Source organism: Oncorhynchus nerka, linkage group LG24 (genome assembly GCF_034236695.1).
Source record: "Oncorhynchus nerka isolate Pitt River linkage group LG24, Oner_Uvic_2.0, whole genome shotgun sequence".
NCBI lineage: Eukaryota > Metazoa > Chordata > Actinopteri > Salmoniformes > Salmonidae > Oncorhynchus > Oncorhynchus nerka.
The window spans coordinates 56889766-56905027 of NC_088419.1; the positions used below are offsets into that span (position 1 = coordinate 56889766).

Here is a 15262-nt window from a genome sequence, read left to right on the forward strand (position 1 = left end):
CGGCTGGCACCTGCTTTTTGTTTCCCCCGGTTACCCTGAGGTCCCCAACTGTTTCAACTACCTTACTAATACCACTGGCAAAAACCTCTATGGTGACATGCATGTTTATCACCCAGTGGCAGGGTCTTGAAATAGGTTTAAATACCAGCGTTTCATTTCATACATACAGTACACATGTTGACTAACTAGAATAGTGAAACAAATCTCTAAACCAGTGAGATTCCAAGCTACGATACTACATTTGAGTGGCAAGGAAGAAACGGGAAACAAAATTCCAATGTTATTTATTATCAAAACACCTCAGAACAAAAAGGCAATGAAGTGAAGCTTTAAGTAAAATTAAGAAATACAATTTGGTTACTAAAAAGAAAAATGCACAGATGAGCAATAACTAAAAATAACATTTGCACTGTTACAAATGTCCAACAAACCAAGAAATATGCAAATATCAGGGTCAAAATGACAATCTGGGACAATTATGCATTTCTGTCAATTCTGACGTCAATCTCTCTTCCATTCAGCCTGTAGCCATTCATGGTGTGACAGGCTCTCTCGGCAGTCTCCGGGTTGTCGAAGCGAACCACACCACAGCCCTTGGACTTGCCATTCTCGGTCTTGATGTCAGCATATTGGACGATACCTGGAGAAGAAATCACATATCGGTTAAAATCATTTGGCTGAAGTTCCAATTGATTCTTGGGTCAGACTCACCATAGTGTAATTGTGAAATGTTGTGGGGTTACTAACTCAAAACATTCCATTTACATGTTTTTCAATTCTGTTAAATTACAATTAAGATAATTACTTCAACATCGCAAGAGACTTGACTCCCTAGAACTCGACCAGAGGGGAATGAGTCAGAAAATCTCCTGGTTGCATATTTAACATACTAACTACAACAGCAAATGTTGCAAGAGCTGTAATATCTAGTTACCCTTAAAGTAACCATTCAGATTTTTTTTTTTTTTTTTTTTAAATGGTTGGACCACAGCTTTTAGGGACTTTGACTCTAGTTTAAAGGACTAACACTAGGGACTAAAGATGTTTAGTGACTTGACTACAGCACTGGTCTCTTGGGTGCAAGAAAGTCCTTACGTACAGTACCAGTCAAACTGACCAACTCATTCAAGGTCTTAATTTAAAAAAACTATTTTCTACATTGTAGAATAGAAGACATCAAATCTATGAAAACACATGGAATCAAGTAGTAACCCAAAAAGTGGCAAAGATTCTTCAAAGTAGCCACCCTTTGCCGTGACAGCTTTGCACATGCTTGGCACTCTCTCAACCAGCATCACCTGGAATGCTTTTCCAACCGCCTTGAAGGAGTTCCCACATATGCTGAGCACTTGTTGGCGGCTTTTCCTTCACCTCGGCAGTCCAACTTAAACTTGACCATTTTATCTCAGTCATGGACACTTACTGACAGTTGTGGCTGCTTTGATTGATGTATGATTGTCTCTACTTTGTCCTTTGTGCCAATAATGTTTTGTAATGCTACCATGTGCTACTGCCACGTGTTGCTACCGTGTTGTCATTCCAGGTGAAGGTGGTTGAGACAATGCCAAGAGTGTACAAAGCTGTCATCAAGGCAAAGGGTGGCTACTTTGAAGATTCTAAAACATATTTTGACTTAACACTTGGTTAATACATATCTTCACTATTATTGTACAATGTAGAAAATAGTAAAAAGGCCTCCTGAGTGGCGCAGTGGTCTAAGGCACTGCATCGCAGTGCTAGCTGTGCCACAAGAGATTCTGGGTTAGAGTCCAGGATCGGTCAAAGCCAGCCATGACCGGGAGACGCACAATTGGTGTGGTTGGCTTCCGGGTTAAGTGGGTATTTTCTCAAGAACCAGTGCGGCTTGTTTGGGTTTCGGAGGACGCACGGCTCTCGACCTTAGCCTCGCCGAGTCCATACAGGAGTTGCAGCGATGAGACAATTGGATACCACAAAATTGAGGAGAAAAGTTAAGATTATGTTCTTACCGCATGTATTGAAAGTATCCTTCAGCACCTTCCAGGTGAAGTCATATGGCAGCTACAAGAGAAGAGTCAAATCGATCAGTTGAAGTTTACAATGGTGACTGTTGAATACTAATTCAATATGCTGAATACGCTTTAACCACAACAACGGGGACACTTATTTCTCTAGAGATACTTACATTCCGGACAAAGATCTGACAGCCCTTCCTGGCATTGGCCCCAGGACCTCCAAAGCCATTTCCTCCAAAGCCCCCACGTTCCATCTCAGCAGGCCGGTCATACTGGCCTCCAACACTGGCAGCGCCCATGTGGTCCATGGTGGAGCCCATGCGGTCCAGCCCGGTGGTCGGGAAGCGGTCCATGCCAGCAGACCCCATGCGGTCAAAGTTGGTTCCCATCCTCTCCATGCCGGTGTTCATGCGGTCCGCCATGCCCATGGGGGAGGTGTAGTCCAGGCCGGCGGACATGCGGTCTAAACTGGATGGGCCTAGGCCGTCAAACCCAGCTGGGCCCAGGCGGTCCATGCTGGAGCTCATACGATCCAGGCCAGAACCAAGTCTGTCCATACTGGGACCCAGTCGGTCCAGCCCAGAGCCCATACGGTCAAAGCCAGAGCCCCCCAGCCTGTCCAGATCAGACACGCGGTCCATCCTCTCCATCCCACCCAGACGGTCCATTCCACCACCCAGGCGATCCATGCCAGAGCTCATGCGGTCCATGCCCAATGAGCTACCTGTAAAAGACAACGACTAGTGAGGCAGAGTTTAGGTCCTGTGAGAAATCAGCTTCAGGCGTGTTCAACACATCAGCAAGAAATTTAGCAAATCCTTAAAAGTACTAACCCATTCCTCTATCAAAGGACTCTCCAAAATTATTGCGAGACATGCCCATTTCATTTCGACCACACTCCCGGTCAAAAGCACCACCAATCCCACGGTCCATCTCTGACAACACAAGAGATGAAACTATTAGAAGACCAGCCAAACGAGAATGTTCCACGTCAGAGTGAAATTAATTTCCTTACCATTCATACGTCCCATTCCTGATGGTCCAAAGCGCTCCATGTTATTCATTCCTCCACCAAAGTTATCCATGCCTTGAAAAAAACCCAAATCAGAACAAAATGTAATCTTTAACACTCAAATGTATTAGAAAAAACACGATGCAAATGATGATGAACTGCACTCATTCAACGCAGCACAAAACATACATACCTCCCATTCTACCCATGCCACCACCGAAGCCCATGCCATCCATGCCTATAAACCAAACAATTAGTGAGTGACTGAATGAAGTCAAATGAAAGTTCAATGTGAAGGAGGATCGCAAAGACAGCCCCTTACCCCCAGGTCCCATGTTGCCCATTCCTCCACCACCACCTCTGTTCAGTGCGGTGGCGTCAATGGGTTGGCCACCAGGCCCCAGTCCCTGCCCAATGCCACTCAGGCCACCTGAGGGAAAAGCAATGGATGACAGAGAAACAATTACTACAAGCTCTTCTATTGAAGATCCTATGGAAGCTAGCATTGAAGATACTCAACATTTTGGACAGATTCGTTTTCTGTTTTTCATTGACTTCGGTTTACTTTGGGGGGAGGGGTAACACATTGTACTTACGGGGTAGTGCTGGGGGTCTCTCCTGTGGTGCAAAGTCTCCTTTTGGCAAGGACTTCTCATCCTGAAATATCCAATACAAGCATTGCTTAAAATGTGTACAGTTTGACACTTACTAAAATTAACAAATGTTAGTCTCCAGAATGTTGCTTACCAGTTTGACATGCATGACCCGGTTGAACAGTAGTTGACCGTTGAACATGCTGACGGCTTGGACAGCTTCAATAGGCATGTCAAAGGTGACAGTGCCCATGCCCCTGCTATTCCCATCCTTGTCCTCCAAGATGTCAGTACGCACCACCACTCCTGCCATGCCAAACACCTCCTTCAGTTTCTTCCAGCCAACCTTGTAGTCCAGCTGGAAACATTAAATTGACAATAGGGATGCACGATATATCGGTAAGCATATCGGAATCAGGCGATATTAGCTAAAAATGCCGCTACACAGCGCTACACAGAAAAAAAGCAGAAAGACTAAGCGCACACTTCCAACAACTAAACAAGTTCAAGTCAAGCAGTCATTTGAAAGAGTAAGAACATTTTTGCAAGACAACTCCATGGTGAAATCAATTAACAGCAAGAGAATGGAATTCATTGCCCTTGACAATCAACCGTTCTCTGTCGTAAATGATGTTGGCTTTTTCCGACTGGTCGAACACCTCGAGCCCCGGCTGTACCAAGTAGGCGCTACCGGAGTGACAGTATTGTTGAAACGCACATCCCTGAGCTACTTGCTATTAGCGTCACGACTGACATTTGGACCAGCGATGTCAGCCCCATGAGCATGTGGAATTTGACAGCATGTGGAATTTGACAAGGACTTCGAACCGAGGAAAGCCGTATTGCATGCTCAAGAACGCCACTTCTGCCATGTCATTGGCATTTGAGAACATGTTTTAAACATGAACACACTCCTAGCGCCATTCGAACAACTGACTGGAGAAATTTACCCTCTGTCACGGCATTGAAACACCTGTTTAACAAAAATGCCAACAGACCGTCGAGTTAACTTGGAAAAGTACTCTACTATAGGATGTGAACAAGCGATGCTAGGTACAAGGACCGCTACTTCTATGCAGACAAGAAACAGGGTATATGTGAGACTGTTAAACAGCTGGACAATATGGATATCGGTCAAAATTGTAATATCGGTGCATCCCTAATTGACAAGGTTAAAATACTTGCAATAACATATACTGCAATATATGACTTCATCTGATATTTTAAACTATGTATATTGGCATACTGGACTACAATCTGCGACTTACGTTAGCTACGAAGACCGTGCTTCCGATCTTGCCAGCCTGCAGCCCGTGAATAATCTCATTGGGGATGTTCGAGTTGTTCATGAGGCTGGGGGGGATGTTGACCATGGGTGGGCCGCCCGGTCCTGGGCCCATGCAGTCCATGTTCATCCGCTCCATGTTCATCCGCTCCATATTCATGTGATCCATCCCCATCCCCATGTTCATTCCACCATGGCCGCCTGAGGGGCCACCACCACCACCACCCTGGGCCCTGTGTGAATCCCTCTGGGCAATTACACCATCTGGGTCCTGGGGAAATAGGATTAGAGAAACATTGGCAACATTACCAAACAGGAAATACAAGCCTATTGATAGATTTATTTTATTCTGGTGTTAAGTGTCAGTAGCTTAAAAACAAATATTGCTTACCTCTTTAACCTTCAGGGGCCGACCATTCAGGTTGTGCTTGTTGACCTTCTCCACAGCCTTCTTCATCAGCTCCTCAGTCCTGAACTCAACAATCCTGTTGCGACAAAAACCATGATGAATATCAGTATCAACTTAAAACTGAGACATCTATAAGAATAAAGACTGAATGAAGAAAATACTTACGCACAACCCTTTGTTGATTGAAGACCACACAACAGCATCATTGAAATAGAAAAAACATTTGAGTTAGTAATCAGTCGTGGCAATGTAGAGAACAATGACTTCATGCATATTCAATGACAAGGTTAAACACATTCTACTCACTTGTATGGCCTTAGCCTAGAACAGTCAGCTACTCTTTCAAATTGAGTTGACAGCTTAAAAGCTGGTCACCAGACAATATAACAAATGCAGAAGTCTGGTGAATCTAAACCCTTAAAACATTGTCCACATCAAAAGCAGAAGTCCCACAGACAAAATGGACTCTTGAAGGAAATATCTGTTCCACAAAAACAATTCAATGGACTCAAATCTATTGCATGTTACAACCTCTTGGGGACTGGGCCCCACTTGAGTCCCAGATGAACAAATCTGCAGCAAAATGGACTTTCCAAACTACTGGAACCTGAATTCCCAATACGACGCCAACCCATGAGATGACATCATTCAGTGCCAGACTGCAACATGTTCTGTTCAGCGTCACCCACTTGACACGCTTTCATCAAAACTCCATGTCTGAAAATCCCCACAATTAAAGAAAAGGTAACTCAAGCTGACAAACACAGGTTTGTCTATTGCACTTACCCTTGATTTGCCTTCTCCGTCCATTAAGTGTTCCACGTACGTTACCTCACCCACTACAAATCAGATTCCAGACGACACACACCAAGGGAGAGAAGCCGAGAGAACAATGGGGGTTTAGAGCAGACACACAAGCGGTTGGTGACCATGAGCTCGGCCTGCTACTCCAGAGCCTCCCCCCAAGCACCTCAGTAGCACAATTCTGGTACAGATCTACAAAAAGCTCTTACTGGATCTCTAAAATGGCTTCTTAGCCTGTCCTTGCCGAGTCCCGAAACACAAAGACCAATAGAATGAAAATAACAATAGTCAAATAGCTACCAGCCCTGTTATCGGATGGATTGTCATCATGGAGGAACCCTTTTCTAAATATAAACTTGACAGAATTAAAGTTTGCGAAGCCTTTTGAAACCACGAGTCCACCCTTTCGAAATCCATGTTCCTTGTTAAATGTATTTAGAACCACTGACTGATACAACGGTTCTACCGCACCTTTGAATGAATACACACAAAAAAATTAATTGTACCAACTCAGCTATGGAATGACATTTTTGGAAAGTTGTACATACATTGGACCTGGAGGCACAACATTAGACCTGGAGGCACAACAGTGTCCAACTTTGTAACTAACAGAGGGACAACCATTGCTAATTCCAGCAAATGTGTCAGCACCATAAATGGACATGAACCAATCCTCAGCTGAAACAAGAACAGGCGTAAGAAGATGCATCATTTTGTAGACCTGTACCCCAAGAAATCGCAAACACACATCCGTGATCGGTACAACATGGAGATCTGCGGAAACAACAAACCTAAAAAAGAGAATGCAATTTAACGCCACATTCAATTATATCCAAACACTAAATTCTGTTTCTGAAAAGCATTGGTAACCTCTCAGAACACCTATGCTTTTTCGTGATTAAAAGCAGGTGCTACTTACTACATTCGTTCTAACATATCTATAGCTTTGCCAAAAATATGTAAACGTCTGTTTAAACTGTTAGATAAACAGTACACAGTTGCTTTTGTTGCAGGATTCAAATTGAAGATAAGTTGAGGACAACTGATCCATGCTGCAAATTAAGATAATTACAGACCCATTTATCAAACATTATAATATTCTTACATTTGACAATCTCCAAGAAAAGGATCACGCAGAACATAAGCAGCAAGAACCGCTTTAACAATCGTTGCGTAAGCACCTGAGAGCAATTCATTATGTCTCAAGGTAATAAGTACGTTTATCTATTTTTCGGCATTTGTGAGAAACGCAATTTGCTATATACCATTCAAGACCCAACACAGGAATTGATTGCCCATATACTATAAGCTCTGTACTTCATTTGAAGAAGAGCCCCCTTTAGTTGGTAGATTCCCACTGTTCAATCAAGTGTAGCTGAAGAGATCAAGCACTCCAAAGTTGAGCACAAATTTATAATGCTATTCGCAGCACTATAAAAATGACTAGCCAAAGGCAGAAATCACAGAACGGTTCTGAAATCTGAAACATCCCGGAGAGTTAGCAGAACACAGGCCAATCCATGGAAAAGCCGCTCCCATTTGACGTTTTGCCACCTAGTCCACATACCAAGAACCTCATAGCTAATAATTGCAACTTGGGTCCTTTACAGGCCAGAGGCCTTCCAGTCAACATGGTGAAGTGGTTCAACACAAATGACCAGTTATGGAAGGCTTCATTAGCCTTACTGGTCTTCATAGCTACAGCGGATCCAACACTACTCTTAACACCTTACCTTTTTCTTTCATTAGATCTTTGAGTGCCTGCCATTTCACATCGTATGGGATGTTGCTGACAAACACACGGTATCTCTTTGATGGGTTTCCATAGGGCTCAAAGCGACCACCTCCGCGCTTCTGGGGCCTCTCCTTCCTGGTATTGGGTTCATGCTTGGCCTTGCCGTTCATTTCCCTTTGTAAAGAAAAAACACATTAGCTAGATAGTTACCTAATATATACATAAGAATAGATGAACTCATTAAGACTTTAGTTAGCTGACTAGCTAACTTGGCGGCAACAAAATCAGACCGCTTTTGTTAGCTACCCGAACGATAAGCCTAGCTACCTGAAGTGGAGCCTGATATCGCACGCAATTAATGGGCTGCTGCAGTCATTATGGGGAGCGCCCGGTTAATTTTTTACATTTCTGTTATTTTACCAGGTAAGTTGACAGAACAAGTTCTTATTTGCAGCAACGACCTGGGGAATAGTTACAGGGGAGAGGGGGATGAATGAGCCAATTGTAAACTGGGGATTATTAGGTGACCGTGATGGTTTGAGGGCCAGATTGGGAATTTATCCAGGACACCAGGGTTAACACCCCTACTCTTACGATCAGTGCCATGGGATCACCACTACTCAGAGTCTGGACACCCGTTTAACGTCCCATCCGAAAGACAGCACCCTACACAGGGCAGTGTCCCCAATCACTGCCCTGGGGCATTGGGATGTTTTTTTAGACCAGAGGAAAGAGTGCCTCCTACTGGCCCTCCAACACCACTTCCAGCAGCATCTGGTCTCCTATCCAGGAACTGAACAGGACCAACCCTGCTTAGCTTCAGAAGCAAGCCAGCAGTGGAATGCAGGGGGGTATGCTGCTGGCTAAATTGTGCATAGAGCATTTTTTAAATTTCTAAATGGCTAAACTTATGAGAAAAGTATTGATGAAATCTGAGTTTGCATCATTTACTATCCATGATTCGGACAGTTGTTAGTACATTACACAAGCTGACGTTTTGACCACATCCAAATTGGGGGGGAATTACATCCTTTTTTACCTCAGATTAGTGATGTTTGTATAAAAGTTTACTATAAACACAATGACAAGATTAATTGCTTAAAAAGAGATCCATATATTTTTTTACACACACACACTGGGGGTTGCAAGACTTAGAAAGCTATCATTTTCCCCCTTCAAATGGCACAGATAATTCGGGGCGGTCTCTTAGGCTTGGGGCGGTGTCCAGATTGTCATACCGACCATGTGCCATCACAGGATATTTGGTAATACTGAGCCTCTAATACCGAAGATTAACAATGCTAACAAGTATATGTAAAAGCCCATCGAGAAAGCTAACTAAATGCTAACGAGTGCATTGGAAACATTTTATACAGTCTCTGACCTAAACTATTTGCAGGACAGACACCCCATTTTTACAAATTAACTTAAAAAAAAATGCTACTCACAGTTTGCCGCACGCACAAAACAAATATTAGACTGCAAGTCTAGATCCAGGAGGGGATTCTCTGCTGTTTCAAAGCCAAGCTTGATTTTGGAAGAAGCTAACCATTTAGCTACTAAATTAGCAAACCAAATGCACAACTACAGCGCATTCAGCACACTTTAGACAGTTAACTTAATAGTTATAAGAGATCTAGCTGGCAAACGTTTAATTGTAAATACCTTACCGTAACTAGATCACTGAGTGCGTGCTGCACAACACTGACTCACAAGGTTCCGCTCTAATCGTTTTGTGCTTGTAAACTAACACCACATGACCGGTAAGCTTCAATGAAAAATGTGACTGATGAAATTAGGTACGCAATCTTCTTTATCGCATAAAGTACTGCACAAGTTCACTGCAGATATTTACTTAAAATGTAGCTACAAATGCTCAAATGTATTAAAAAATAAAATACACCGATTTGCAGTATAAACGGTATACCGCCCAAGCCTCTAAAAGTCGCTGGCCACACACCAACACACTGATTTGACAGTCAAACTATCACTTAAATAGCAGCCAACCATTGTCACTGTCGATAACCTACGGCGGGTCGTGATTCATTGAAGTGTTTGTTCCCCCCCCCCAAAAACCAACATTCCAAATTATAGATATAAGCCTTCTACAAGTTCTCATTTAACTAACCATGTATAGGTTATTCCAAAATCCCTTGTGGCCTTTGAATTAGGACTCTTCGATATGGCCTAAAAAGCATATTCATTTTGTGTAACTTATGAGCGATTCACGATATACAAAAAAAAATATGACCAACTAATAATTTAAAGTGCAATATGCAGAAAATCACACCGCCATTTCCTGCTTTCTAAAATTCAAATATTTTGTCTAATTTCGGTTTGCAACAAAACTAGTGTAGAGAATCATTGTACCATCGAAACAGCTGTGAAATATCTTTTCCATAACCAAAAATATATTTTCGGTTAGTGAACAAAACCTGCAAAAACAAAACTTTTTTCTCTCCCCAATTTCGTTGTATCCAATTGTTAGTAGCTACTAATCTTGTCTCATCGCTACAACTCCCGTACGGGCTCGGGAGAGACGAAGGTAGAAAGTCATGCGTCCTCCGATACACAACCCAACCAAGCCGCACTGCTTCTTAACACAGTGCACATCCAACCCGGAGGTGTAACCTCATCTCCCCCCTTTGTGCAATTGATTTCAAGGTGATAAATCGAGGAATGACTGACAAGCAATGTCCCCTCTAAGCTACGCAAGTGCACAGCCTTGCACCTCCTGCAGGACTGCTGCACAGAAGAAATGCCAAGCCGCGCAGAGATGAGATTGAACTTCACTGAGTTTGCACTATATAGATAAGTTTGATCAAATTAACATCACAATCAGACCCTTTTCAATGCAAACCAAAACAAATCTAACTTTGCAATATTGAGTCTGACTTTGTTGTAGGCAGAGCCAGAGTGCAAAGGAGAAGAATTCTATTGGCAGGGATCTCTCATTTACCCACAAGTGAATGCGCTTTTCAGATCAGAGCCTCACAATTTACAGTCAAGTAAAAATATTTAATGGCAAGCCCTTCATAACGTAAATTTAAAAAATAATAATAATAAAGTCATGCAATGTAGACCTGCATTGAACGCCACATACAGGCTACTGCAGGCTCAGAAATCAAACACTATTTCCAAGTAGAAATGTTATGGGATTTGCTCGATTGGTTTTGTTGGTAGACCTACATTATGCTCAAATAGACAGTAGCCAATAGGCCATTGTGGCTACACAAGACCTAAAATGTCCTCAGTGCCCCAGAAAATTTGAGGGAACATTTATGACAAGTGTTGCTTTTCTCTTTGTTTTGGTGAACCAGTACCAAAACGCAACATTCCAAAATGTAGCCCGACTGTCCTCTAACCAGTGATGTAAAAGTCTCCAGTTTCCATGTATTTATCTAATCTCTCGATCAATGAGAGAAGACTTGAAATAGACAAGATGGTGGAGTAGACATTTTTGGATTACTTAAATTACCAAAAAAATATATTTTAATAGCGCAGCATTTTCTAAAAACAGACCCCCTGCAACTGGACATTTTATGAGACCAGTCTCCACGAATCGATGAAGATAGTATCATCCATACCAGGTTAGTTAAATCTCTGGTGACGTTTTGTTTAGCCACACCTGTAGCTACCAGTATAATGGTCCAAATATTTTTTTATTTAAATCACATCTGGTGTTACAATCTGTAGCAATTGATTGATGGAGTCGGTCTGATGGTGAACAAGAGTTGAAACGTCCAATTACCAAAATAAATGGCTAGCTACACTTTGTATTGATGTCTAGAGATGTAGCTGTAATTTATTAGCTAGCTAAATGCAAACTCTTCATTCGTGTTGTATTGGTTATTCTTAGGCCAACTTCAAGAGCCTGTCTGAGTATTTCTGGCCTGGTCTAACTAGTTGCTCTAGCTAGCTAAGGAGTCACGACTTGGCTACAACTCCCATACAAGCTGGCTAAGTAAAGGCGCTGACAGACAGCACGCGGCGAACGGGGTGGCTCAATCATTTACAATGAAGCCTAGACGGAGGGCGAAATTCTATCCAGGTGGAGCAGCCGGCGGTGCCCGTGGAAGCCGCTCAGCAGAGGCGGAGAAAATAGGATTCTACTCTATTTTTTCCCAAGCGATGCAGTTGTTGACCAGTCACAGTAGAAAAACAGTCTGCGTGGTTAAACGTCAGTGTATATGTCCAACAGCTTGCCCACTCGAGCTAGCTATTTTTTAATTAATAATTTCTGTTGAATGCAAATTCATTTTAAATGCATGCTTATGGTGTCAAAGCGCACATTTTTCACACGTTAATGTGCATTTAGCTGTTATGGTCACTGGCAGCTGTCACCCTTGTGTTTGAAGGCACTAGCCGCTTTGACTAGAGGGGTAAGTAGCGTACTCGGCGGGGAACTCTGCAATATTCCGCTGGCTGTCTGAAAAGAGGTTAGCTTCCCTTTTGCCCTAGCCAATTAATTAAACTCCAAGATTTACGATGGAGTGGAGCAGGGACTAGTGTGGATGTACTGGAGCTCCAATGTCACAAATTGTAGTTATAAAAAACTACTAATTTCAGCAAACAAAGAATAGCCCGAAATTACACGTTGTAGTTGCGGGCTTTTCTTTGCGTGCTAATCAGAAGATTGATAAAACCTTCCATTGTATGTGACGTCGAAGCTCCAATCTGCCCACACTAGTCACTGCTCAGCTCCATCTTAAATTCTGGAGGAGTTTAGTCTGCTACTTTCACCAGATATGCAATATATTCCATAGATCGTTTGTCAGCTAACCCATGTGCATGAAGCAGAAGTCTGTGTGTTGTGATTCTGAATGGCCAGATCACTAGAACGAAAGAATAACAAGATGAAACAAGCTAGTTTCTTGTCATTGATACCATGTCTTATTTTGAGGTGATTTCATGTCAATAATGTATTTGAGAGAAATGCTTAATGTGCAAATATATATATATTCTTTGTAAATATTGAAGATGAAATTTAGCTTACATGTTGTGAACAACCTAAACCAACCCTGTCTGTTTTGCCCCATACTTGCGCACGGCTCAGTTGTTGCTAAACAACCAACCCATCTCGTTTTTGAATAACTAGCTAGTTGGCTACTCCGCAAGACCAAATACACGGAACAAAAATATGAAACGAAACATACAATTTTTACTGAGTTACACTTCATAAGGAAATGAGTCAATTGAAATAAATTAGGCCCTAATCTATGGAATTCATATAACTGAATACAGATATGCATATGTTGATCACAGATACCCTAAAAAATAATGGTAGGGGCGTGATCAGAAAACCAGTCAGTATCTGGCGTGAACACCATTTACCTCAGGGCGACATCAGAGTTGATCAGGCTGTTGATTGTGGCCTGTGGAATGTTGTCCCCCTCTTCAATGGCTGTGCAAACTTGCTGGATATTGGAGGTAACTGGAACTCGTCACGGTATGTCTGTGCATTCAAATTGCCATCGATAAAATGCAATTGTGTTTGTTGTCCGTAGCTTATGCCTGCCCATACCATAACACCACCATGGGGCACTCTGTTCACAACTTTGAGATTAGCAAACTGCTCTCCCACACAACACCATACACGCTGTCTGCCATCTTCCCAGTACAGTTGATACCGGGATTCATCTGTGAAGAGCACACTTCTCCAGCAAGGCCGAACTGCAACCAGGTCAAGACCCTGGTGAGGGCGACAAGCACGCAGATGAGCTTCCCTGAGAAGTTTTGACAGTTTGTACAGAAATTCTTCAGTTGTGCAAATCCACTGTTTCATCAGCTGTCAGGGCAGCTGGTCTCAGAAGATTCAGCAGGTTAAGAAGCTGGATGTGGAAGTCCTGGGCTGGCGTGGTTACACGTGGTCTGCGTTTGTGAGGTCGGTTGGACATACAGCCAAATTCTCTAAAATGACTTGAGGCAGCTTATGGTAGAGAATGTAATATTAAATTATCTGGCAACAGCTCTGGTGGACAATTGGCAGTAAGCATGCCAATTGCATGGTCCCAAAACTTGAGACATCTGTGGCATTGTGTTGTGTGACAAAACTGCACATTTAAGAATGGCATTTTATTGTCCCCAGCACAAGGTGCTGTTTAATCAGATATACTTTAATCAGATATACTAGATAATCTTGATATACCACACCTGTCAGATGGATAGATTATCTTGGCAAATGAGAAATGCTCACTAGCAGGGTTACATTTGTGCACAACATTTGAGAGAAATAATCTTTTTGTGCGTATGCACAATTTCTGGGATATTTTATTTCAGCTCATTAAACATAAGACCAAGACTACAAGTTGCGTTAATAACCCCCCCCACCGCAAAAAAAACAAGAGAAAAAAAAAACTGTCGCAATGGATGGCGTACTTCACACAAAAAAAATAGAGGGTGAGGACAAGTTGGTCAGTTAGCTAGTTAATTTTGTGCAAGCACGCACATTTGTGGCTAACGTTAGCAGAATCAATTGATTAGCTAACGTTAGTTAGTGGTGATTAGCCAGTTAGATAACCATTAAGCTAGCTGCTACTAGGTAGTTTAAGACATAATGTACACGTAGCCTAACCTTAGTGAACAGGAAGGTAAGTTAATTAACAAGTTTAGTTAGCCAACTAGCTAACAAAAGAATAAATTAATGAAACGTTACCCCTGGCCTGGTTTCTCCGTAGCAGCGGCCTCGGTCGACATTTTCGCAGCTTATCCTGTTCCCGCTGTTTTGTTGCTGAATGAATTTGCGGTCAGTAGAGTACTTCAACAAAGGTATTAAAATATTGCCTAAGTTTGGCAGTGGACCTTCACTTACGCAGTATTGAATAAATATAGGATTTAATGTATGACTTTGGAGAGACTGGCCGGCTGCAAGCTAGTGAAATGGCGGATGAATTCTTCTTTGGGTTTTATGGCTAACTACACTCAAAAGGTAACGTTAAATTGTTGCCGCCACCAACTGGCCGGAGAAATGCATCCCGTTTGGGAGAGGCTATAGACGGATTAGCTGAGAACTTCACGAAAACGATGCCCATGCAAATGACAACACGGAGAAAAACACATCTTTCAAAAATACATGTAAAAAATAAATAAATAAATACATAAACAAAACTAAAACAACAACAGGGTCAGTTCCGGGACTACAGAAACATGGGAGATTGAGTTTCACAGTCCCGTCACTGACAGCGCGCCACTTTTAAGTCAGAATATGAGTCTGAAATAAATACATCGCTAAAAAGTATTTCCATGTGCTTACACAACTTGTATTATTGTCTTTTTTTTTAAACATAAATTATAAAAGCTATTAGATTTTTAAACAGCTAGCTAAAAGGCCAGCTAACGTTAACCTTAGCATACAACACTGTTTGCCAGAGCGAATACAGATTACTTCCTGTCTACAAGATGATAAAGCAATACACGTAACTGTTTAAAAT

General features: G+C 42.3%; 1 protein-coding gene across 1 annotated transcript; it reads right to left on the reverse strand.

The window, feature by feature from the left end:
- Positions 1–267: 267 nt before the first annotated feature.
- Positions 268–14748, reverse strand: LOC115108254 (heterogeneous nuclear ribonucleoprotein M-like). The gene is made up of 15 exons (XM_029632383.2): positions 14488–14748; positions 7831–8006; positions 6080–6132; positions 5459–5466; positions 5276–5369; positions 4868–5155; positions 3754–3957; positions 3603–3663; positions 3329–3436; positions 3200–3244; positions 3010–3081; positions 2828–2929; positions 2165–2718; positions 1989–2040; positions 268–640 (listed from the first exon to the last, which is right to left on the reverse strand). The coding sequence occupies exons 1-15, from the start codon at positions 14526–14528 to the stop codon at positions 477–479; spliced, it is 2022 nt and encodes a 673-aa protein (XP_029488243.1). The 5' UTR covers positions 14529–14748; the 3' UTR covers positions 268–476.
- Between the last annotated feature and the right edge of the window lie 514 nt (positions 14749–15262).